Source organism: Suricata suricatta, chromosome 5 (genome assembly GCF_006229205.1).
Source record: "Suricata suricatta isolate VVHF042 chromosome 5, meerkat_22Aug2017_6uvM2_HiC, whole genome shotgun sequence".
Taxonomy (NCBI): Eukaryota; Metazoa; Chordata; class Mammalia; order Carnivora; family Herpestidae; genus Suricata; species Suricata suricatta.
This window is the reverse complement of record NC_043704.1, coordinates 11,762,004-11,785,024: the sequence shown is the minus strand read 5'-3', so window position 1 is coordinate 11,785,024 and position 23,021 is coordinate 11,762,004. Positions and strand designations below refer to the sequence as shown.

Below are 23,021 nucleotides of genomic sequence, written 5' to 3'. Positions count from 1 at the left end.
AGGTGGGAGCCGTGGAGATGGGAGAGGTGGCAGTAGAGGAGAGGAGAGAGGTGTCTCTCCTGCTTCTGGCCCAGGTGCCATTACTAGCAGCAGGGAAGACCAGAAGAGGAAGGTTTTAGAGGTCGACATGAGGATCTGGTTTTGGATGTCCAGAACCAGGTTCTGGTGGAGAAAACAGAAGTCAAGGGCAGAGGTCTAGGGTGCAAATAGCGAGTCCAGAGTCTTCCCAGATCTGTGGGGGTTTCACATCAGGGAGAAGGGAACGCTGCCAGAATCTGAGATTGTCAACATCTAAGGGGTTGATTAGAAAAAGGTGGAATGACCAAGGAGATTGAGCTAGGAAGGGAAAGAGAATAGGGTCTCTAAAACACAAGAGGACGGGAGTTTGGAGAGGAAAGGCATGTCTCAAAGGCCAAGGCCAAGGAAGGGCCATGAGGATGAGGACTGAAACAATTACATTGGATTTGTCTCTAGAGGATCCATGCTAACCTTTGCGAGAAGACATTCAGTGGAGCAGAGGATAGGGCAGTGAATGGAAGGAGGGAGAGGGAGGGAGAGGGAGGCAAGGAGAGAAAAGGGGCGGTGGCTGGGAAAGGGAAAGCCTGAAGTTGAGATGTGTGTGCGCACGCATTTGTGTGTGAAAGTGGGGAAGAGCACTGGGTGTTATATGGAAACCAACCTGACAATAAACTATATAAAAATAAAAATAAATAAAATAAATAAAAATATTTAAAATAAGATGAAAGACACGAGAGAAAATTAACATCTATCGCGTACATTTTGCTAAAGATCAGACTCATCGGCTCCCACGCCAACCCGCCTCTTCTCTCTTTGCCCATTGCACCATCAGCCTCCTGGTTTCCAGAGTTGGATCCATGGATTTACCTTTGACCTCATCCAATCTGCTGCCAAATCCTCTTTTTGGTTTTTTCGTTCTAATTTATCCACCTTTTCCTATCCCTATTGCCATCATTCTGGTTCAAATTCTCATGACCTCTCACCAGATCTCTCGCAAAGATCTCCCGCAAAGGGGCTTCTATTAATTTCATATATACTTCCAGACTAATCTCCCATGCCACCACTCTGGGTATTCGGTCACAGAATGCATCCTTTATGCACCTCAACTTCAGAGCAAGCTCTTCTGCACATGCCTGAAGGACTAAGGGCTACCCTCCATTCCCATCTTGGAGTGGGGTCAGATCCCTGTGACTCAGGTGAAATTTTCCCTCAAGGACCAAATATATGCTCCCTCATGGTCTTCATGTCCTCTGGGTGACCCTTGAACTATATTTTACTTTATGTTATAGCTATTTGAATATATTGAGGGTGGAGTGGGTATGAGGGAAGTAATGGAACCAACTCTTCCCGGGCTTCTGGTTTCTGTGTCTAGTGACATTCCTGGTTTCCATGTGGAGAGACATCCTTCGTTGTAAAACTCTTGGCCTCTTGCCCCCACCTCATTCATCCTCCACCATAAAAGACTGAATTTCTTGGTTAGTAGCTCTGGGAATAGAAACCCGGCATAGGAGGCAGATCCTAAAATGGACCCTCAAGACTTCCCACCCGAATCTGGAGGACAGTGAATATGATGAACTGTCATGCCCTGGCCATGTGACATGGCAAAGGGAATTTTTCTGATGTGACTAATGTTACCAATTACTTGGCTTCGAGTCAACTGAAAGGACAATTATTCCGGAGGACTGATCTAATCACGTGAGATCTTTAAAAGCAGCATTTTCTCAGGCTCTGGGGCAGAAAAGAGGTAGAGAGGGATCCGGTGTGCCTGCATCGTTGGCTGGATGACGGAAGGGGGGAGCCACGTGCAAGAATGGAGAGCCATGTCTGTGGGTGACCCCTGGCTAAAAGCCAGTGATGAAGCAGGACCCCATCTCGCAGTCCTTGCAGAACTGCATTCTGCCAGCAACCTGTAAAAGCCTGGAAGAGCATTTTCCCCTAAAGTCTCCAGATAAGAGCTCGACCTGTCCAACGCTTGTCGGTTTTTGGCCTTGTGAGTCCCTAAGCTGGGAACTTGGTGGAGCCCAACTGGACTTCTGACCTACAGAACTCTGAGCTAATAAGTAGGTCTGGTAATTGGGTAGGGTGGCAGCAATAGAAGATTAGTACTCTGACCGTGCCCTTCCCTTCCCTTTTGTTTGGGATAACACTGCCTGTGTGCTAATGAGTGTCTACTTATGGCGTTCAGTGGCAAGAAGCCATGTTCCAAGCTCTGTTCTCCCAACATTCTTGGTGATAACGCTGATAATTTAATCCCTGTCTGCTTGACTATTTTGCCTCGCAGTTGGTTCTGGATGACTGGGGAGCAAAGATATCTTTTACTGGGCCCCCTTAATGTCAACTATACAGTTGTCTTATTGTCTCCTGATTCACCTTCATCCCCATGTAAATGCATAACCTCTAGATTCGGAACACCCTGCTGGTGAGGCTGTCCTCCTTTGCGAATCTCTAGACAGTACCGCAGAAACTGGTTACATTTCTGAAACCTCTGGGGGATCTGGTTAAGTGCAGAATCTGATTCAACAGGTTTGGGGGGCACCTGAGATCCCGCATTCCCAACAAGTTCTCAGTGCTACAGCTGCTGCTGCAATGTCAAGGACCACACTCAGAGAAGCCTAGAGCACCGGCTCAGTTGCCAGCAAAAATTGTGCCCGGCACACACTAGACGGCAGTGTCTAAGAGGTTTTCTTAAACAACGTTGCCAAATGCAAATTGATATCAAAGCTATTTCTGACTGGGCTTTTTAAACTATTGTGATGGACTGAATGTTTGTGTCCCCTGTCCTGCCCTGCCAAATTCATACGATGAAGCCCTAACCCCCAGTGCCATAGTATTAGGCTGCACGCCTGTGGGTGGTAGTTGGGTCTAAATGAAGTCACATAGGTGGGGCTCTCATGGTCAGATTAGTGCTCTTAGGAGAAGGGGTCAGAGAGCTCGCTCTCTCTCTCTCTCTCTCTCTCTCTCTCTCTCTCTCTCTCTCCCCCTGTGCTACGTGAGCACACAGTGAGAAGTGAGCTATCTGCAAGCCAGGAAGAAAGCTGTCACCAGAACGTGGCAGTGCTGGGCACCCTGATCTTGGACTTCCAGCCCCAGAACTGTGAGAAGTAAATTCCCATTGTTAAAGCCACTCAGTCTATGGAATCTTGAGATGGTAGCCTGAGCCAACTGTGACGACAGAAGTTACCCTTGATCAGTGCATCCTCTAGCACACCTTACACCAAGTGCCTTACACGTATTCTTCCGTTTAACCCTCTGGTAACAAGCGGTTTGTATTTCTTCCCTTCACTTTACCAGTGAATAAACTGAGATTTAGTAATTGGTCCAATTTCAACCCAAGCAGTTTGCCTCAGGGGCCCCTGGCTGGAACCGGCCAGCTAAAAATCACGCGGCTAGATGGTTCATATCATTATACTGTCACCTGTCAAGTTTCTTTCCTAGATTCTGATGAGTTTCATTTAAGCTACGTGGGCATTCTTCGTCATGCTGGAAGAACATCACCCAGTGGAACAATAATGTGAGCCACGTACATGATTGTAAATTTTCTAGGAGCCACATTAAAAAGGGAAAGAGAAATGGATAACATGACTTTGGTAACATATTTTATTTCACTCTCTATATCTAAAACATTTTCATTTCAACATGTAATCCATTCAAACATTATTGATATATAGTTTACATTCTTTGTTTTTTGCAGCCAGTCTTCAAAGTCATGTGTGTATTCTATATTTATAGCGCGTCTCAATTCAGTGTAGCCTGTTTCAAGGCCTCAAGAGTCACCTGGGGCTGGTGGCTACTGTATCAGACAGTGCAGTTCCAGAATGATCACTCAAGACACAAATCCCTCCACACAGCAATTTTGCTACTATTCTGTCGGTGCTAATGTGAGCCCTGTTTTTAACTTTGCTATCTGGGAAGGCCCATATGTGATACATCTTTCGTGATGCATGTTCTCCCTCTGAGCGGTCCTGAAGCAAAGCTCAGAATTTTTATTACAATAGCATCCGATTGACTAATAGAGGCACACACACACACACACACACACACACACACACACACACACAGAGGCAGCAACTGAACTGCAAAAGCCTGCCAACCACTGTCAATGCCACCAGCACATCTTCACGGCCACGGATGAGCCACAAGTCAACCTCACGCCCTCTCCATTTCCACTTCCTGCTTACCAGCCCCTGATGGTTCAGCCTATATGAGAATGCTTGGGTTCCTATGAGCTATGGAAGAGTATTACTGAGACATCTCTTGTTTCTTTCTTTTACAAGATTCATTTTCTATGAATTTCATGTAAGCAATGTGAATTAGAATAAGAAGTTCTATTTTTCAAGGTTTTTATCCTTTTTTTTTAGAAAGAAAGAGAGAAAGAGAGAGAGAGAGTGAGTGTGAGCAGAAGTTCAGAGAGTGAGAGGAAGACACAGAATCCAGAGACAGGCTCCAGGCTCTAAGCTAGCTGTCAGCACAAATCCTGACACGGGACTTGAACCCATGAACCGTAAGATCATGACCTGAGCCAAAGTCAGATGCTCAACTGACTGAGCCACTCAGGCACCTCTAAACAGGTTTATTTTGAAATATAACACCCTCCCTTCCCCAAATCACTCAATATGTCAATTTGGTAACAATCTTCCAGTTTAGATAGAGCACGAGTTCAAATTAACAAGGCAGCTCCTGGTCTAAGTTATGGAGCAGATCTGCCTCTCTTTCTTCCGGTTCTCAAAGTAACATAGGGGAAGATACGAGTCCAGGTCTGTTACCAAAACCACTGGCCCTACTTCAGTGTGTTGACCCCTCAGAGGCTGCTGGGAATCTCTGAAGATCCAAGCATCCCTTTAAAGGGCCAACATACCTGGTTTCCACCCCTCATTCCTCTGGGTTGAGTACAGAGGTCAAGAGGCTGATGTGTGGAGACTAGAAGGGATGTGGCTCTTCTGCACATTTTCTTTGGCTTCATTAGCCTGGACAGAAGGTGGTTTTCTGGGACAGGATGAGAAACCACTCTGGACACATGAAACCGGTTTCCTCTTTAAATGACATTCCTTATCCCACACTGTGGGGAGGTACCCAAGTCTCAAGAAGCATCTCAAATATCTACTGAACAAGGAAATGAGTTTATGTGCTTTCCTGTGGTTCTGAGTCCCCCCCATGGGGGACCGTTACAGGAAGAAACTTTTCTCGTGGATGATAGGAGTCTATGAAAACAGCTGTATCTTCTACATCTGCTTTATGTTAGGTTAAAATTTAGTTAATGTATTTAAAACCTTTCCACCATGATGAACTAGAAACAAAACACAATTTTTCTAAGTTGGGTAAAGAAAGAAATGAATGAATGTAGGAATGAATACACAGAAGCCTTTTTCCTTGTTTCCCTTGTCCTTTCGCAGTGAACTCTCCTCTTCGAGGGGTAATAGTTGATTTTATTCTTTGTGTTTATAATTTACCTTTCCTCTCTCACTTGAGGAATTATAAAATAGGAAGGTATGTCCCCCTGCCCTGCCTCCCTCCTCCCCGTGCCACATTTATGCCTAAAGATAACTAGTTGAGTCTGTTTAACCAGTTCTTGGACCTTGAGAGCTTGTTTGGAGGTTCTAGCAGGGGAGCACAGCTACTTGTATACCCTTGACGGAAGAACGGTCCTCCTCTATCGGGGATGGTCGTCCTCTTCGACCGAGCGCGCAGCTTTGGGAGGGACGCACATGGAGCGGTGAGGGAGGAAGGGGACACCCGCCTAGCCAGCCAGATCAGCGGAATCAACCCTGGCGATCAATGGGGTGACAGATGTCACAGCCAGATCGCCCTCACATCCTCTTTAACCAGTTCTTGAACCGCTAGACATGGGAAGGAGGGTTGGGAGTGAACTATAGCTCAGTTTGATTCAATGAGCCCAATGACCCCTTGTACACTAGCAGTATAGTGAGTGGGCCCACGTGATGTTAAGTGTGGACCCTGGTGGGTAAAAGAGCAGGCAAGGAAAATGTATATTCTCAGGTGATGAAATGATGGCTGGGTACTGTTCACTCCCTCCCAACGGCAGAAGTTTTGAAGTTGTTGATGGCATGAGTGAATGAATGACCAGGTTGTTCATGCCACCAATAACTCCTCCCCCTTACCGGTATGTTTGATGCAGGAGGACCCAACCCATCCCTCAGCGGTAGAGGCACACAGGGAAGGAGGCTTCAGCACCGCCCTCCCCCAGCCACTTAGATACTTACATTGGCCCAGCCTCAGTTTTCTCACCTACAAAATGAGAGACTTGGACAAGGGGGCTTTTCAGCACCACGAACACTTACATATAAACGCCGCTCTGAATTGTGAGAAATTGACCTGACCTGGTGCTGCCCTAGTTCGGCAGACAGCTAGAGTGAACTTGGATTTTGAGTGGGGTGGGGCATGGAAGGAGAAAGGGGAACATAGAATCAACGTTGCAGTGTTTTCCTACCTGTGGTGCCACACAGACTGCAGGGAAATTGTTCAGAATTGTAGCAGAAATCATTAGAGAGGGACTGTAGAAGCTTGAGATGAATCTTAAGTGTCCAATCAGACCCTGTCCTGAACATGGGAATCTGCTCCAGGATCAGGAGGAAGCAAGCAGAGTAGTGATCTGCGAGGAATTACTGAGAATCAGAAATCGACATCGATCAATTAAATAATAAATTGCCAAATGTTGGGCTTAGAGTGTTTTCCAGACACTCAGATAAGAGGCCAAATCCTCTCAGATTAACCCTGCTATCTGCAGATTTGGAAAACAGAATTATATACGAAACAGCGCTCTAATGTTGTCATTCCTCTGCTTTGTTGTGGGGTCATGGAATTATCACACTCCACAAAAGCTTTAAAATATCACACGGTAGCATGAAATAAAAAATAGTCTAAATAATAGAAGTGATCATTCTATTCTCTAATTACATAATTACTTTTTCTGTTCTGTACAAATCCTAAGATCTGAATTGTAATAGTTACATATTTTCAGATTACATTAAGATTATATGATTATGTCCTAGTAATAATCACATTAAAATTTTTTTTATATTTATTTTTGAGAGACAGAGCATGAGCAGGGGAGGGGCAGAGAGAGAAAGAGACACAGAATCTGAAGCAGGCTCCAGGCTCTGAGCTAGCTGTCAGAACAGAGCCGGGTGAGGGGCTCGAACCCACCAACCGTGAGATCATGACCTGAGCCGAAGTTGGACACTCAACTGACTGAGCCACCCAGGTGCCCCAATAATCACATTTTTATGATGGGTGTACCATACACATGATGAAAGGGAATATTAGGAGTTTGTGGACACTTCTTATAAAACATCACTGTTTATTTCTCAATCAAAAAGTGTTAATTAAGATTTAAACTTTTTGATAAGATTGTTTTGTGCTAAATCTACTTTTCAAAAAAAGCAAATTTTGCTACTTTTTTTTTTTTGTTGTTGTTGTTGCAATGAATAAATATTACTAATTCTGTACAGGTTACCTGTTCTTGAAAGGTAGAAGGGAAGGGCAAAAGTATTTTTTTAACAAAATTAAACAAAAATATCCGAAAAATAAACATCGGTTAGCTAGTTTCCAATTTGTACTTGTATGTACAATGAAAGCAATATGAAGAGGTCATCCAAAAATGATTAAAAATGATTAAACGTACAAACAACCCTTGAAGGCTTTTCAGCACACGTTTTTGCAGAGAAGGTAGTTCTTTAAAAATAGTAACGGCAAAGGAACGGAGGATTGCTTCACCATGAAGACAAATGCATCCCCACGTGAACTCAAGTTCATTTCTAGTTAAACTGACCAATGAATGCACTAGTGTTTGGTGACCATAAAGCACGTCCATTTTTTTCTTGCTTCTCTAGTTACTTCAAATGGTTCAAATGCGTATGAAAACACACACCGTGAGAACAATTTCAAAAGCATTATTGGTTAATACAGCCTTCTAGGGTATGTTTTGAAAAAGGGCGTGCAGAAAGTATTTATATAAATGTGGACTTAAAGAATTTTAAAAAGCATTTCATTAGAAGGTGTTTCGTGAGTGTGATATTCTCCACTCAGGGTGCGTCTCAGTGTTTAGAGAAAAGTATGCCGGATCTAATGGGTTTCCTTACTACTTCTGAAGTAGAAACTATCTGTGTAGCCTAGACGCTTTCATCGGACACACTACGTAATGAAGTGCGCTTGCATCAGGAGGAAAGACGCTTTCCCAAACATGCCAGTAGGGCCTCCACGGTTTGTCACACAAACCACGCTGAGCTGTCAAACGGAGCCCGGAGCCGGGTCTGGGGGGAACCGAATGAAGGCCAGACACTGTCTAGAAAGTGCCTGGTGGGCCCCGTCTAAGGCACTTGGGCAGACTCCTTCTCCTGAGTCCCACTGTTCTAGAGATCATTATTTAACCGTGACCCAGGGAGCAACGGCATGAACCGAAGTGTGGGGTGTCGATCTCTTCCTCCTCACTAACCAAGCCCACGGAGATTTCATTTCTTGTCTTTCTGCTTCAGGCACATAGAAGCTAGCAATTTTCATCTTGTTCCTCAAATGATTTCCACATCCTCCCCTCTTCCCAATTAGAGTGGAAATTTATTAAGACCTTTTGGTTAACCCCTCGAATACTAGAAATGAAAAGGAAATAAAGTTACCTGGCAACTTAGTTTTCACTTTTGTGTATGTTTCTTTCTTTCTTCCTCCCCGCTCCTTCCCCCTACCCCCAATCACGATAAAGGAAGGTTTGATTGATCATGTTCTCCCCGAAATGCATTTCTTTAATGAGGACATGATACGGCCTTAAAGGTAAAGTAGCAGAAGAAAAAATTTCCTTAATGAGAATGTTATTCTGTCACTAGTCATCTTTATATTTAAACGTGTTCTGGAATTCTTTTGAGTAAAATTAGATACAAATGCAGATACAACCTAGGACGTTATAATAAAGCAGCAAATGCATGGTTGACAATGGCTACCGCACACGTGGAATGTTCTCTTGGCTTTTACTAAGCTTGGAGTATCTGGAACTAAAAAGGAAAAGTGGATTGAGTATCCAGAAACTGCTAGATCACCTGAAGCTTATCCAGTGTCTCTGCGACCCCACCCCCGATCCTCCAGTTAAAAAAAACCAAAAAACTTCTATTGAAAAATATCTTCTCATGGGTCTTTAAGATTTTGGCACGTTGGATTCCAAAGTACATATAACCCAAATAACTCCTCAGCAGCTATGTGTGAACAAAAATCTTCCCTCCGCTGGAAGGCTGTTGATTTTGCTTTGAACAGAAGAAAGAAAGGCACTTGCGTTGTAAGTCAGCATTCCCAAGAAAAGCCAAGCTCTCCTCCGAGACAAAGTTTTGGATCTTTCAAAAAAATGTGAGCCTTTTCTATTTTTGAAAAGACACAACTAATATACAAGCATGGATACGATGGACTTAGTTGGTCAAGAAAATAGTTTAGCACATCAAGAACAGCCTGGAGGGGCCCCTGAGGGGCTCAGTCGGTTAAGTCTTCCACTTCAGCTCAGGTGATGATCTCACATTCATGGGTTCAAGCTCTGCGTCAAGCTCTGTGTTCACAGCTAGCTCAGAGCCTGGAGCCTGCTTCTGATTCTGTGTCTCTTTCTCTCTTTGCCCCTCCCCATCCCATGATCTGTCTCTCTCTGTATCAAAAATAAATAAGACATTAAAAAAACCATAATACAGAATAAATATAACTTAAAAAAAAAAACAGCCTGGACAGCGTGCAGCTCACAGATGTGTTGGATTTTGGTGATGCTAGGTTTTAACAGGTTTGGGGGCCCATGGACCTGAAGTGGAGAGACTAGGGGGTTTGACCTTTGGAGACCCATCAAATGATCCTAGTCTATGTAAACAGAGAAAACCATGGAATTGATTCATCGAAAGTGAAAGCCTTAGTAATGCTAATACGGTTATGATGACTTGGCAAATGTTAGTGGGCCAGTAATAAAGGTCTCTAACAATGAGTGAGCTACTTCTGAGTTATAGACCTTGCGGGTAAGGGCTTCCCCTACATTATCACACTGAATCCTCTTAATAATCCTATTGCGTTGGGAACTATTGTCCCCTTAGGCTTAAAGGGTTAAACAGTGTGGCGGCGTAGAGATGGAGGGCGGAAAGTAAGACTTTGACCAGGCACATAGGAAATCAATCTTTGAATTGTGTGTGTGGTTTTGGAAACAACGTTGTTCTTCAGATTTCTCACGCAAGAAGTTTCATGGACAATGACTTTCCAAAAGGACAGCCTTTGCTTCTGACAGTCAGCCCCTACCCAGTTCAAGGGGGGATTTGCAAACAGGTCCACTCTAATGCGTGGTACAAGGAAATGAGCTGCTTTAGAAACACTGAACCCAGATAGGTGGATAAATATTTCAACGACATTTCCAGAATGTACTTAAGGAGCAGAGCCCATCTCAATTTGGGTTTGAGCCCATGGCCTTATAGTTTAAATATAAAATGCATTAAAGCCCTTTATTTAGAGAGCCATATGCCATTTTTAGGGAGCATCCCCAGCCCTCCTTTTGACTTTATTGGGAGTACAATGCAAATAGGTGCCTCGATATTGTCATTAGAATTCATTATTTATTAGGACTTGATGGTGTATTCAAAGCTGGGAGGGTCATGAGCAGCCTAGGGTAGAAGGCTTGACTCTACGGACCATGCTTCCTTAGCATAAAGGCCTGGGGGGCTTTCTACAGAGCGAGAAACCCACAACAAGAGAGCCCCACTGGACACTCATCTGTGGGTTCAGAACTCGGGGAGGTACCTCTTGATTTCTGATTTACGTGACAGGTCACTGTCATGAAAATTGACTTCTAAACCATATATTGTGACCCACTTATTAGTTGTGAACTAAAAATAATAATAATTATTGTGTTCAATAAATAAAAACTAATAATAAAAAGAAAAGAAAGGGAAGAGAAAGAAATTGAAGGGAATAAACGGAAAATAGAGAACTTTGCAAGTAGCGAGAGAAAAATTCTTCTCTCTTTTGACTGCCCGATCCATTTCCTGAGTCATGCACTCAATTTTCTTCTTATTGTTGCTTGCCATTCAAAAAAGTTTGAAAACCCCTGGCCTGAAGGTCTTTTTCTTTTTTCTATTTTCTTATTCATAGTCCTCATTTTGTTCGGTCACTCAGTGTGTGATTCTCTGTGATTCTCTGCAGGGCTCCTACCCATCCTGTGCCTCAGTTTTCTCACTGGCCCTGGCGTCCTGCCATTGTCAAAGTTCTCAAGAAGACTAAGGGAAAGCATAACTGCTGAAGTACCTCGTAAAGCCAAGCACGGTCATCAAAGGCAGAAGGATTATTACAAAACAAATCAGGGGGAGGAGGTTTTGAAGGCCACCCTGTCGTAGAATCGCATCTGATCATTTCGAGAGGTGGAAACAGCCTTAGCAAACACGCTGCACACTCTCTTCGTGATGGAATGGAAACATGAGTGATTTCTCCCAACGTCCCGCCACGTGCTGGATCTGCGGCCCCCTGACCTGTTGGTTAGAGGCTTTTCCCAAAACTTGCTGCTGTTTCAACAGCCATGTTGTTACTTCTTGAGAACAGAGCAAAGGAGGGCCTTGTGGAATTTTGTTTACAGAAAATTTACAACTCATGAAAAGCTAAATTGATTTCTTCCCTTTCAAAGTGGCTTCCTGATTGCAATCACATAAATTAAACTCTGGCCCTGAAGAAGTTGTGGGGACCGAGTAATAAATCTTCCAAGAAGAGATACGGAGAATCCTTTGAAAGCCTCAAGAATAATGCAGTAAAATGTAAGCAGTAAATACTAGTGATCTTCTGCTGGAGACGTCTTTCGGGAAAAGATTTTTAATTTTTTCATAATGTTTATTTAGTTTTGAGAGAGAGAGAAAGAGAGCAAGTGGAGAAAGGGCAGAGAGAGGGAGACAGAATCTGAAGCAGGCTCCAGGCTCTGAGCTGTCTGCACAGAGCCTGACACGGGCTCACAGACCGTGTGATCATGACCTGAGCCGAAGTCGGACGCTTAACCAGCTGAGCCACCCAGGCGGCCCACTGGGGAAAGGATTTCTAAACTCTCTTGAAAAGTAGAAGGAAGAATGTCTCTTTCCTCTCTTGAATAGTCTAAACTGAAAGTTAAGAGGGAACCAAAAAATGTCACCAAAGTGTCCTCTTTGCTTCTCCAGGGGAAAAAAGTGGCCTGGAGAATTAGACCTCGCTGATACGGCAGGGCCGTTGCTCAACGCTGTGTTGTAACACTATTTTAACTGTCACTGAGGGCTCGGATGGCAAATGTTGCATCAACTTCTCTGCAAGGTGTTTCCTGGGCTTGGCAGACAGGATGGGTCTGGGGAGGTGCAATCTCTACGCCGGTGGAGGCCAGATAAAGCCCTAGGCTTTGAGGCCGAAGCTGTAGATAACAGGGTTTCACACCCAATGCCCAAGCCCTGCTTTCCTAATTGGTAGGCCTTGCTAAAGTCTTGTGTGTGTGTGTGTGTGTGTGTGTGTGTTATCAGAGACATTTTATCATCTTTCTCCAAACGTCCTTTGTCAAGGTAGGCCTTTGAACTTCTTTTGCATATACATTGAATGTGACCAAGGATTCAGGATATGTAAAAAGCTTATCTAGAATTCTAAAGAAAGAGGAAACAGAGCCATTGATCTTCCTGCTGTAATCGATCTTCTGGGGGCTTGTGTGTGTGTGAATGTGTGTGTGTGTGTGTGCACACCCGTGTATGCATGTGTGTTGAGGGGGACACATGCATAACAAGAGCTATAATCTTGTGATTTATTTTTAAGGGGTGCTGCAACAGACTGTCCCGTGCAAATACTTGGTACTTTTTGTGCTTACACAAATGAAACCCCCAAACGCTACGGGCCAGCTTGTCTTGGACTGTAGAAAGCGCCCGCGGAGGCAGGCCTGACACCACACCCAGCCAGCTCTGTGTCCCCTTCCCGGGGCAGCTTGCGGGCAGAAGACAGCCCGCATCTTCATTAGACCCTTGCTTTGCTCTCATTCGGTATGGTGCTTTCTGGAACTGAGCACTAACCCTTGCGGGATGAATTATTGCTTGCTCATATTATTTATATCTCCTTTCTGTGGAAAACAGTGACATCCATTTGCATTGCATCAGATAGGTTTATAAGTTCACCCTCCCTTTTTTCAGTTTTTGCATATCTCATGTCAAACTCCAGCCGGCAACTGTGAAAATCCGACTAGAAAGGAGGAGACACCAGGACACAAGTGGAAGGTGGCGTTTCCTCCCTCTTGGTCCAGAGGCGGCTTCCTAACGCCACTCATGTCCTGTAGCAAGTGCGTCCTTACCGGGACTGCATCAAATTTCTTAAAAAGCAAAACGAAAGGAAAAATAGGTGATACTCTGTTTGATGTCCTGCTCCTCTCCAGGAGGAGGTGTGAGCTCTGCGGCTGGGTCAGAAGGGCTCCCCCTGGGGGTGGGGGTCCCGGGGGACCTTCCTTCAGGAGAGGAGACTAGTGTATTCCACAGGGGGAAAGTATAAAAGAACAGATAAGGATTTGCAAGATGCAAACTTAATCTTCAGGACTGCGGGTCCTCTCCCCAAATTCTGCTGGCTCACACCGCATCTTGGTCTTTTTCTTCCTCCTTCTCTTCCTCTTTTTTTGGGAAACTCTTACCCACCAGGCTGTGAATGGGCGATTGCACGGCATTCTGTGGCATGAGGGATACCCATAGGCCAGCACGAACATTAAAACAAGGCAAGGGCTTCAGTTTTAAACAAATCAAGATTTACATCTACTGGCCCTGCAACCAACTTCCACGAAGCAGCCCCAATGCCTCGCACATCGCCTCGTCCTCTGGTCCCCATGGGTGCTGGGGGGCCACTCTCTCTCTGCCTGCCATCCTGGGAGACCAAAGCCGCTCCCAAGGGCCTGACTCATGGCTTGTGGCTCCTGGTGTCTGGCTGTGCTCTCTTGCTCTCCCCTCACTGGCTGGAGGGCTCAAAGCCCTCCCAGATCTCATTTTTCCCTTTTTTGGGTAATTTCCTGATCGAATCATCAGTGATGGAGATAATTTTCAAAACTTTTTTTTTGCTGGTGGGGAATTCATTTAGGCTTCTGGGAACTCAGAACAAATGGACTGTCTTTCTGAAGTCAAGAATTGCATAATGAAAGCTGAATGCAAAGGCAAAAGTCCGGGAGCCCTCGACGCGAGAGTCATGCTCCTTGTTCCCCCCGGTCCCTGGTAGTAGTTCTGAGTGCATGCGACAGAGCCCTCAGCATGCTGGACAGAGTGGGCAGCCACCTCCCCTCCTGCCGGCTCTGGGCACCCCAGGGCCGGGGTGGCCTGTTCGTGAATCACACTAGTGTGCACAGTAGCACTTTATTTCAATATTGCCTAAGACCTCGATGCAAGATCTAGGAGGAGACACAGAAAGCCTTGTTGGGTTTTCTGGGGGCAGGAGGAACTCTCAGACTCCAGTGGGGGAAAGGGTATGTTTCCTGATCTGACTTCATAAAGCTTTTGTGGTTGTACAGGACCCAGGGAGGTAAACCGTAGGTGTTCAATAGATGCCTGCCATGCAGAAATTGGTAAAAATCAGCACGCAAAGTATACTTGTGGGGGATAATGTAGGGAATAAAGATGATGTTGACAGTAGTGGCAGCCAGGGTTCATGAAAACAACTTGAATCCAGCAACCCTGGTGCGGGGTGGTCTTGTTCTTGATCAGATCTGTGAGGTACAGAGACATGGGGAGATCTGTCAAGGTCATGCACCTGACAGTCACCTTTGGACTCATGCTCTCTCTGACGGCGGAGGGGCCTGCAGTCTGCTAGGTGTTGGACTTTTCGGTGGGGAGAAAGGGTGGCAGCCCTCTGGCCAGTAGCACTGCAGTCTCGTAGGCAGAGATGGTGTCTCTCCTCTAACCAAACTCCGTGAGGGCTTTCCAAGACACTCCGAGTTCCAGGCTCTGGGCGAGCAGGCCTGGCCACCACTCTCACCTCACAGAGCACCTGTGTCCCTCGGCCTGCGCTGCCATGTCCTCCCTCCTGTCCTTCAGATACACCAGGCTCTTCTTGCCTCAGGACCTTTATATGTGCCTTCCCTCCATCTGGATCCCTTGGGCCCTGGGTTTTTTTTCCCCCATGGCTGCACACATGTCAATCTATGAGCAACAGCTACAGGGACCCGACTCCCTATCTCTGCACCGTCACTCATATCAGCTCCCACACACTGATTTATTCTCATCATTGCATTTGTCTTACTTCTGTGCTCGCTTGTTTATTGCCTGCCTCCATCATTCAAGGGAGTGGGTGCAGCAAGGGAAAAACTCTGTCCTGTTCATTTCTGAAGAGCGCCCAGTATCAAGAAAAGTGCTTGCAAATGAGTAGAGCCTCAATAAATACTTTCTATGAATGAATGAATGAATGAATGATGAGCTGTAGCTGCCACGTCCTCTCCAGCCTCTTGTGCCCTGAGTCAGCCCAGATCTCAGAGGAAGAAGATAACAGGTATATTCTAGGTGTTGAATAATGGGGAAAAAAACACCTTCCTTTGCAACTTGCTTTTTACATCACTGGGTTCCAGTAAGTCTAGAAGCCTGGGGAACCTCCTGTTTCTTATGCGGCTCTTGGTGCCTCAAGGGCTTGGGAAGTTGATGGTCAATAATCTAAGAAAGTACCTCAGAGTCTGGGCATCAGTGAGAACCACAACCTCACCCTAGAAGTTTTCTTCCTAATCCAGAGTTTCTGATGCTTTTGTTATGCAAATGTATGGCTTTTCTCACTCAGATGGTAAACATCTTTGGCCAGATCAAACCCAAAGAAACTTAGCAAGGAATACTCCTCCTTAGAGCCCTTGGCCCCTGGGCTGTGGAAACAGAGGTCTGCCCTTGCTAACTGAGGTGGCAGGCAGCGGCCGTTATCTGGGTGTACATGTCAGAGAAGCCAGGATACAGAGCATCGCTGCTGGGGCAGTGGTCAGAGGCACTGGCAAGCTCCGGCTGCTTCCAAGCACTATGTCTCTTGAGACTTGTCACATTTTTGCTTGCTCTCTCTCTCTCTCTCTCTGGTCCCTTCAACTTTGCTCTACTTCCAGCGGGGCATCAGGGCAGGATGCATGATTTGGTACCTACGACGCAGAGCCTCAGTTTGGGGTGGGGGCCGGGCCCTTACGTCGTGTTCTTTAATAATTCACATGGCAGCATCGGAGGGATACTCTTAACTGCTTCTTAAAAGTAACTAATTGATTTTCTGACATCTCAGTTAACAATGTCTTATACTGACACAATGTGTTTAGGCTTTAGGTTGGCCTGGAGGACTGGATGGATTAAATTCACCCCAGAGTTTTGCTTCAGAGACCCTAAAAATATGCTTCTGAAGGGGGAGGGCTTTTTCACATGGAGTGTTGTCTAAAAATCTAAACCATATGTCCTTTCTGGGCCTGTCAATGGAGTAAAATATAGGTTCGAGTGTGTGTAGCCACTCTGAAGTCGAACATTCAAGAGGCATGAAATAACCTAACCGTTAACTCAATTGGCTCGGCACCGGAGCAAAAGTCACCCCAGCGCTGTCAAGAGAATGGTCTCAGTCGGTGTATGGCAGGAAGAACTCTCTGGAAACCTGGTTGGCTAAGGGCTCCTGGGAAAGGCAGACCAGCTCTGTATGGTGGGCGGTTGTCTCTGGCAGCCCAGCCCTTCTGGAAGCTGAGTTTGCAAGATCCATTCACTGCGGCCTGGGACGGAAGAGTTCTTAGTGAGGACTCCTGTCAGCGAGGCAGACTTTATTAATGGGGACATTAAGACCCAGACTAGTTAAGTGGCTTGCCCTAGGTCACCAGTGAGTCAGTGAAGTGCTGGAAACAAGGACTTGCTGACATCTTGGCCTCTGAAAGGATTCGTGTGACAAGCTTCTACAGTGAATACGGTGTTACCGTAAATGCGTTTACCTGCCAGGCAGTCGCCATGTTTATTTGAACACCTAGTGTGACCAGTGGATAGAAGTCCTTAGAACAAATAACTGTTCAGGAGAACAGTACTTCTTCCCTATTCCTAATGCGGCCTGTCATGTGGAGGGGACCCTGAGGAGGCATTGCTTCTGACCTCTCCCCCCTCACCCCTCTCTCTCGGTTGGTGCGTTGGTGAGTCTTAGAGAAGAACGTGGTGGCCTGGGAACTTGACCCCCTCTCTCCCTCCTCCTGAGGGTTAGTGGCCCCAGGGGCACATATTCTGGCCTGTGTTGTCATGTGGTATGTTTGAGGCCCAGCCTTGGTTTGGTGGAGCCTGAGGCAGATGAGCAAGCGTATCTACTTTCGGAGTTCAGTGTTGGGAAGCGTGTTGTTGCTGCTGCCTGTCTGAGTCCGATGCTGCAATCTGGCTTTAACAGCAGTAGAGCTGGCCTCTTGGTCCGCATGTGTCCCCCTCTTTTTGGTCTATCTCTTAATTGGTTCTGAATTCAGAAAGGCTGCCATTTATCGAAACTGCTTCAATCTCTAGCATCTGCAAAGAGACCTGGGCATAAAGCTAGGACATGGGGGTGAGTGGAGAGCACACCTACTTGAACTTGATACACATAGAGCTGAGCCTGGCTTCGGGCTGTGTCACTTCCCTTGGGCTGCTCAGTCAATCTGTTTCCTGAATTATAGAATGGGGAACAATTCCTCTTTTCCAGCTCTGTTATGAGGAGTAGATGAGATATCCCGTAATGCACTTTGTGGACTATGTTTAGCCTGTCTGTTGCCAATTAATGGGACTTGTACCATTTTCTGTCGCAAGGCACCAGAAAAAAAGGCCTATAAAAGTACTTAGATACCTTAAAACATTTCTGTATTTTTCTTTTCACTAACTGGAGAACATCGTATATTCTAACACTTCTGAGGAGGAAAATGTCATGGAAAAAATGGAAGACCACATGAATAAAAGGGACAGAACCCTTTAAGATGAAGAAAGGATATACACCCAGCTCATAGGTAAAGTCCAAACTCATCACTGATCTGGTCTTGCTGAGAATTATTTTGGTAATTATTTGTTACCATTCCTTCCTCCTTCCTTAGCCCGACCCAGGGGGGCATAAAGACTCCTGTTCAAAGCACCTGCTTTGAATACACAGACTGGCTGTCAGGGTGGGCAGGAAAAGGGATCAGTATTGTAAAACACAGAATGTTCTCATCGATACGCACATGACTATTTTGATTGTGTCTCTTACCACGGTTGTTGTTTCTTGGCAAAGTGGAAGGTGTTGTCAGACTAGAGAAATGAGTACAAGAGATCAGTATTGTTTGGGTAACTCACTTTAGAGTCGTCCTCAAATTTTAACACTTGCAAATTCCATTTTTCTAGGTCAGTGTTATTTTGCTGACACGGAGAACAAATGCTAACATTATAAAAAAATGAAGAAGAGTATCCTCGGGGGCCTGAAGTGTTGAGTATCAACGGCCTCTTCACATTCGTAGTCTTGGGAAGTAAAATGCTTTTACCCAGAGATGTATGTTGTTTAAAAGTATGGTAACAAGACATCCAAGAGATTCAATAATGTATATTCTGAAAGTTGTTTAGGTAAAGAGTGGACGAGTTTTTGTAGGGGGTCTAGGGAAAGTGACATGAATTATTCACTGTGGCTCCAGAGATGGAGGAAAGTCTCAGGATTTTGCTGGAGTCATTGATTGATTTTCTGACACAAGTGAAATGAAACTCAAGTGGCCCGTTGCTATTGTACACCAGACATGTAAACCCCTGCTATAGGCAAAGCTTCATTTCAGTGGCTAGAAGTTTGTGTCTCCAGGGTGGCAGGGGGAAGGTGGTAATTTTTGCTGCTTTATAATGAATACATCCTATAAAGTTCTTGAAGCAATCAATAACATATGAATTCCAGATTCAATTAATGTAATGCAAACAGTTACCATGTGCAGCAACCCATCCTGGATGTTCTTGGAGGGTAAGAGTCGATGAAGGCATGGCCCCACACCCTTACCAAATGCGCAGTTTGGTAGGGATGGCGGATGGGTCACCAAATGCTGACAACTGGATGTGGAACCCAATGAATGTGATAAGGGAGGTATAAACCAACTGTGAGGGGAGCATGAGAAAAGAGGGGGATGAGTTCTATCTGGGAGGGTTGGGGATGAGGAGGAGGCTGAATCTGGAAGGAGTGGGCGGTTCAGGATAGTTTGCAGACATGGGCAAAGGAAGAAGAAAAGCTTAGGGGACATCATGGAATGGTGCACGCAGTCTGCCACCATCACACACACTTGCGCAGCAGGGAGAGGGCATGGGAGGGACACTTGGAGGCAGGAAGGCCAGTCCCAGTGAGGGACAGTATTTACTGAGCCCTTACGGTGGGCTACCAGACCCTGAATCGGTCCTGCGTGCATGTTATCTAATTGAATACTCACAACGAATCTTTGAGAAAGTTACCACGATTGTTCTAATTTTAGAAATAAAATAACAGGTTTATATTGGGTCAGTAATAAACACAATGCCACTCACACAGCCAGTGGTAGAGCTGGGACCCAGACTCAGGACTCTGGACCATGAAGCCCCCTGCTCTGAATGCATGCTGTGATACCATCCTAGAGCTGTATGTCCTGGAGCTATGTGGTATGGTCCCATATCCTGTATGATACCATCTTAGAACTAGTTTGTCCCTGAGGGGCTGGGAGAACTCTTTCCCAAAGACAGGTGGGCCTCCTAATGGTCTCATAGCCCTAAGCACGGTGCTGCAAGCACCATGTCAGGGATTGTGAAAAAGATGAGTTTGAATGAGTTAGGGTTAGAGGCCCAGGAGGTCCATCAGTCACCTTGGTGAGAAGGCTATGGCCTCCAGGAAAGAGGAGGCAGATGGAGAAGGTGAGGTGGGAGAGAAGATTCAGAACTTTGCAACTGGACACTGGAGTGGTACCCAGAGACAGATGTCCGGGATTTTAGTCTGGGTTACTGGGAGACCCTCATTTCCAATCCTTAAGTGCTCTTTAGTTTAACTAAAAGATTAGAACTCTATATTGGTATTCTGCATTTCAATTCTAGTTATTCAGCAGAAAGACATGTTGGATGGAGTTGTCACACTAAATCAAACAAAAACCATCTCTACTGGGTGAGAAATGTACTGAAACGGTGGCATCCCTTGATAACTGTCTCTTTCTTGGCAGGAATATCTCAAACAAGACAGATAGAAGCAAAGGTGGGCAGACACAAAGAGGAACCAGAGATTTTGCTGGAAATTCAAGCTATGAGTGCTGAAATGAATGTGGAGCCCAGCGGGTATGAAAGGCAAGGCAATTTTCATCACTGGAACTTGGAATCAATTTGTAAGATGGCTCAACTGGATCCCAGACACATAACCAGAAGAATAAGAGATGGTTATAAAGGCCTTGGCTTTTGCCCAAGCTCTCATGCTATGTCAAGGTCAGGCTGATGTGCAAATAATCTGAGTTTTTCCCTTGAAGGTGCTCATGAGATGGGAAATACAGGGAGATGACGACAATTTTCACCTTGAGAACCTCAACATAGGTGGGTGACAACCATCCTCTCTGGCGTAGGAGTTGACAACAATCTGGCTGATCACCAGCATCACCAGAGGAACATCAGAGAAGTGGTTATCCCTAGTCATAAGGAGGACATGGAAGGTTCTATGATTATTGGATTATTTTTAAAATTTGCTTATTTTATATATTGTGCTCTTTTACCGATGTCCTGATTATATTCTTTGTTGAAGAAATAGCATGGCTTATTTTTGTTGATATTTTAAAAGTTTTATTAGAGAGAGAGCATGAGTGGGGGGAGAGGGGCAGAGAGAGGGAGAGAGAAAGAGAGAGAGAGAATGTTAAGCAGGATCCATGCACAGCACGTAGCCAGACATGGGGCTTGATCCCATGACTCTGGGATCACGACCTGAGCCCAAATCAAGAGTCAGATGCTCAATGGACTGAACCACCCAGGCTCCCCTCTAGAGCACATGCTCTTAATCAATCTCTTGAACTGCCCACCCTTTACAGAAATTTGCAAGTTCAGCCTTTGAAAAGAGAACTTTGAAAAGTGATGGCCAAGAGTGAAGGGACCTCTAATCCAATGACCAGTAAGGATCCAGACAAATAAACTCATTTAAGATTGTATTTGTCATCTGTATCCTTTTTCTGGAGACCAGACAGGAACCTGCACAGTTTTTTTTTGACTCCTTGAGTCCCTGACCCACAACACTATTTTTCTAGCTTTGCATGAAGCCCCATTGTACCTGCATTTTGCCAGGCACAACTAGCCTGCCTTTTGCTCCAGTGGGTCTGGTGGGCTGCCCTAGCTCCTTACAGGCTTTCTCGCTGCCCCATTGCTGGCATTCACCCAGCACAGCCTGACTCTTCCGGGGGAAAAATGATTTACCAAATTAACCTGGAGATAAAAATACTTCCTCCTTCGATTGGGTGGTCTCCCTTTAGAACTGAAACAAAATTAGATCCAGGAAGTGGCAGGCATTTTGGAAACTGATGCTTGATAATCAAGTATTATTAGACTTAGTGCTTTGGTCCTAAACACGCTTTGTTGACCTTTAAGAAAGACTATTTCAGTTGAACCTTTTTAGATGTGAATCGAATTGTAAAGGGAACATGAGCATTCTGTATTAGTGTGATATTTTGGGAACATACTTGAGAAACAGAGTTAAGCATTTGTTCATTGAACACGTTGTCATGAGCTGGTGCACCTGGCCAGTCACTGTTTTAGGAACCTGAATGAGAAACAGTGACCAAAATAGCCAAAGCCCCTTCTTTGGGGAAGCCAACCTGGTTTTGGGTTCAGATGGAAAATTTTTAAATGAATTCAAGTTCTATGTCTTACTTGTGGACAAAGTGAAATGACCACTGTCTAAGACAAAAATGTTTTTCATCTTTGGAAACTTGCCTTCACGTCATTGTACCAATTTTGAGGATCCTCAGCTCTTTTTGTCCAAGGATATATGTTAGTATCTTAGCATATTCCATTGCCTCATCTCCAGCTTTTTTCAATAAATGTCTGCTGTTTCTTGTGTTTTCTTAGCCCGCAATGAAAGCTTTCCCGAGACCCCAGCCTTCCCTCCTTCTAATGCAAATTATGATCAATGGATGGTGAGTGTTCCCAGCTTCTGACCAGAGAGATGAAGCAAGAATGAAAGCACTTGAACCTAAATTATGTTGATGGCCCAAAATTGTCTGTCTTAATAATATCATCATCAAGAAAGGGCCATGGTTCAAAGGAAATAAAAACAAGATATTGAAGATATTTGCATTCCTATGTCCATTGTAGTGTTATTTATAATAGCTAAGATGTGGAAACAATCTAGTGATTGTCAGTGGATGAATGGATAAAGATGTGGTCTATCTATCTACAGAATATTATTCAGCCACAAAAAAGGAGGAAATCCCGCATTTGCAACAACATGAATGGATTTTGAAGACATTATACTAAGTGAAATCAGACAGACAAAAACACAATTACTGCATGTATAATTTATATGTAAAATGGGAATAAAGACCAAATTCATAGAAACAGAGAGTTGAAAAGTGGTTGCCAGGGAATGGGGGTTGGAGGGGAAACAAGGAGAGTTTGTAAAATGGCACAAACTTTCCTGTAAGATTAATAAAGTCTGAGGATTAGAAAAAAAGACTGAAAGCACTTGAGTTTCCTGGTACCAACTGCTAGAGGCAAAGCTTTCAACTGGAATCACATGAAGAAATTCTCAATTTTAGACTAAATTGAACAGTCAGTAAAAATTCTCATAAGCATTCCTGCTTTGTTCCAATTATTTAAGCTGTACATAATTACACTCCTGGGTATATGGGAAACCTCTTTTGGGGTAAATCTCTGGAGAAGTCTTAACACTTTGCAGAAGTGAAGGCACTATCCGGCTCCTCACCTGAAGCCTGTAATAAAACATCTGAGATCTGCTGCTCTTCCTAACCCCCTGATGCTGGAGGCGTGTTGGGATAGTTGTATGATGTTCACACAGGCACACACTTGTGAAAAAAGCCTTTTCATATAAAGGCCGGGAGCTATTTAAATATTCTTTCCCCCCCTATGTTTTAATGTAATAAAATACAACACTTT

At 44.9% G+C, this 23,021-nt stretch overlaps 1 protein-coding gene across 5 annotated transcripts in view; it reads right to left on the bottom strand.

Annotated features, from left to right (window-relative positions):
* The window catches only part of RUNX1 (RUNX family transcription factor 1), a 242,519-nt gene that overhangs the window by 95,225 nt on the left and 124,273 nt on the right, over window positions 1–23,021 (bottom strand). For 4 of the 5 annotated variants that reach the window (XM_029938999.1, XM_029939001.1, XM_029938996.1 and 1 more), the window contains exon 3: window positions 6,464–6,625. The exons of the other annotated variant lie outside the window; for it this stretch is intronic. In XM_029938999.1, the coding sequence (XP_029794859.1) occupies window positions 6,464–6,625 (162 nt within the window). The remainder of the gene's footprint in view (window positions 1–6,463; window positions 6,626–23,021) is intronic. 5 annotated transcript variants of the gene reach the window in all.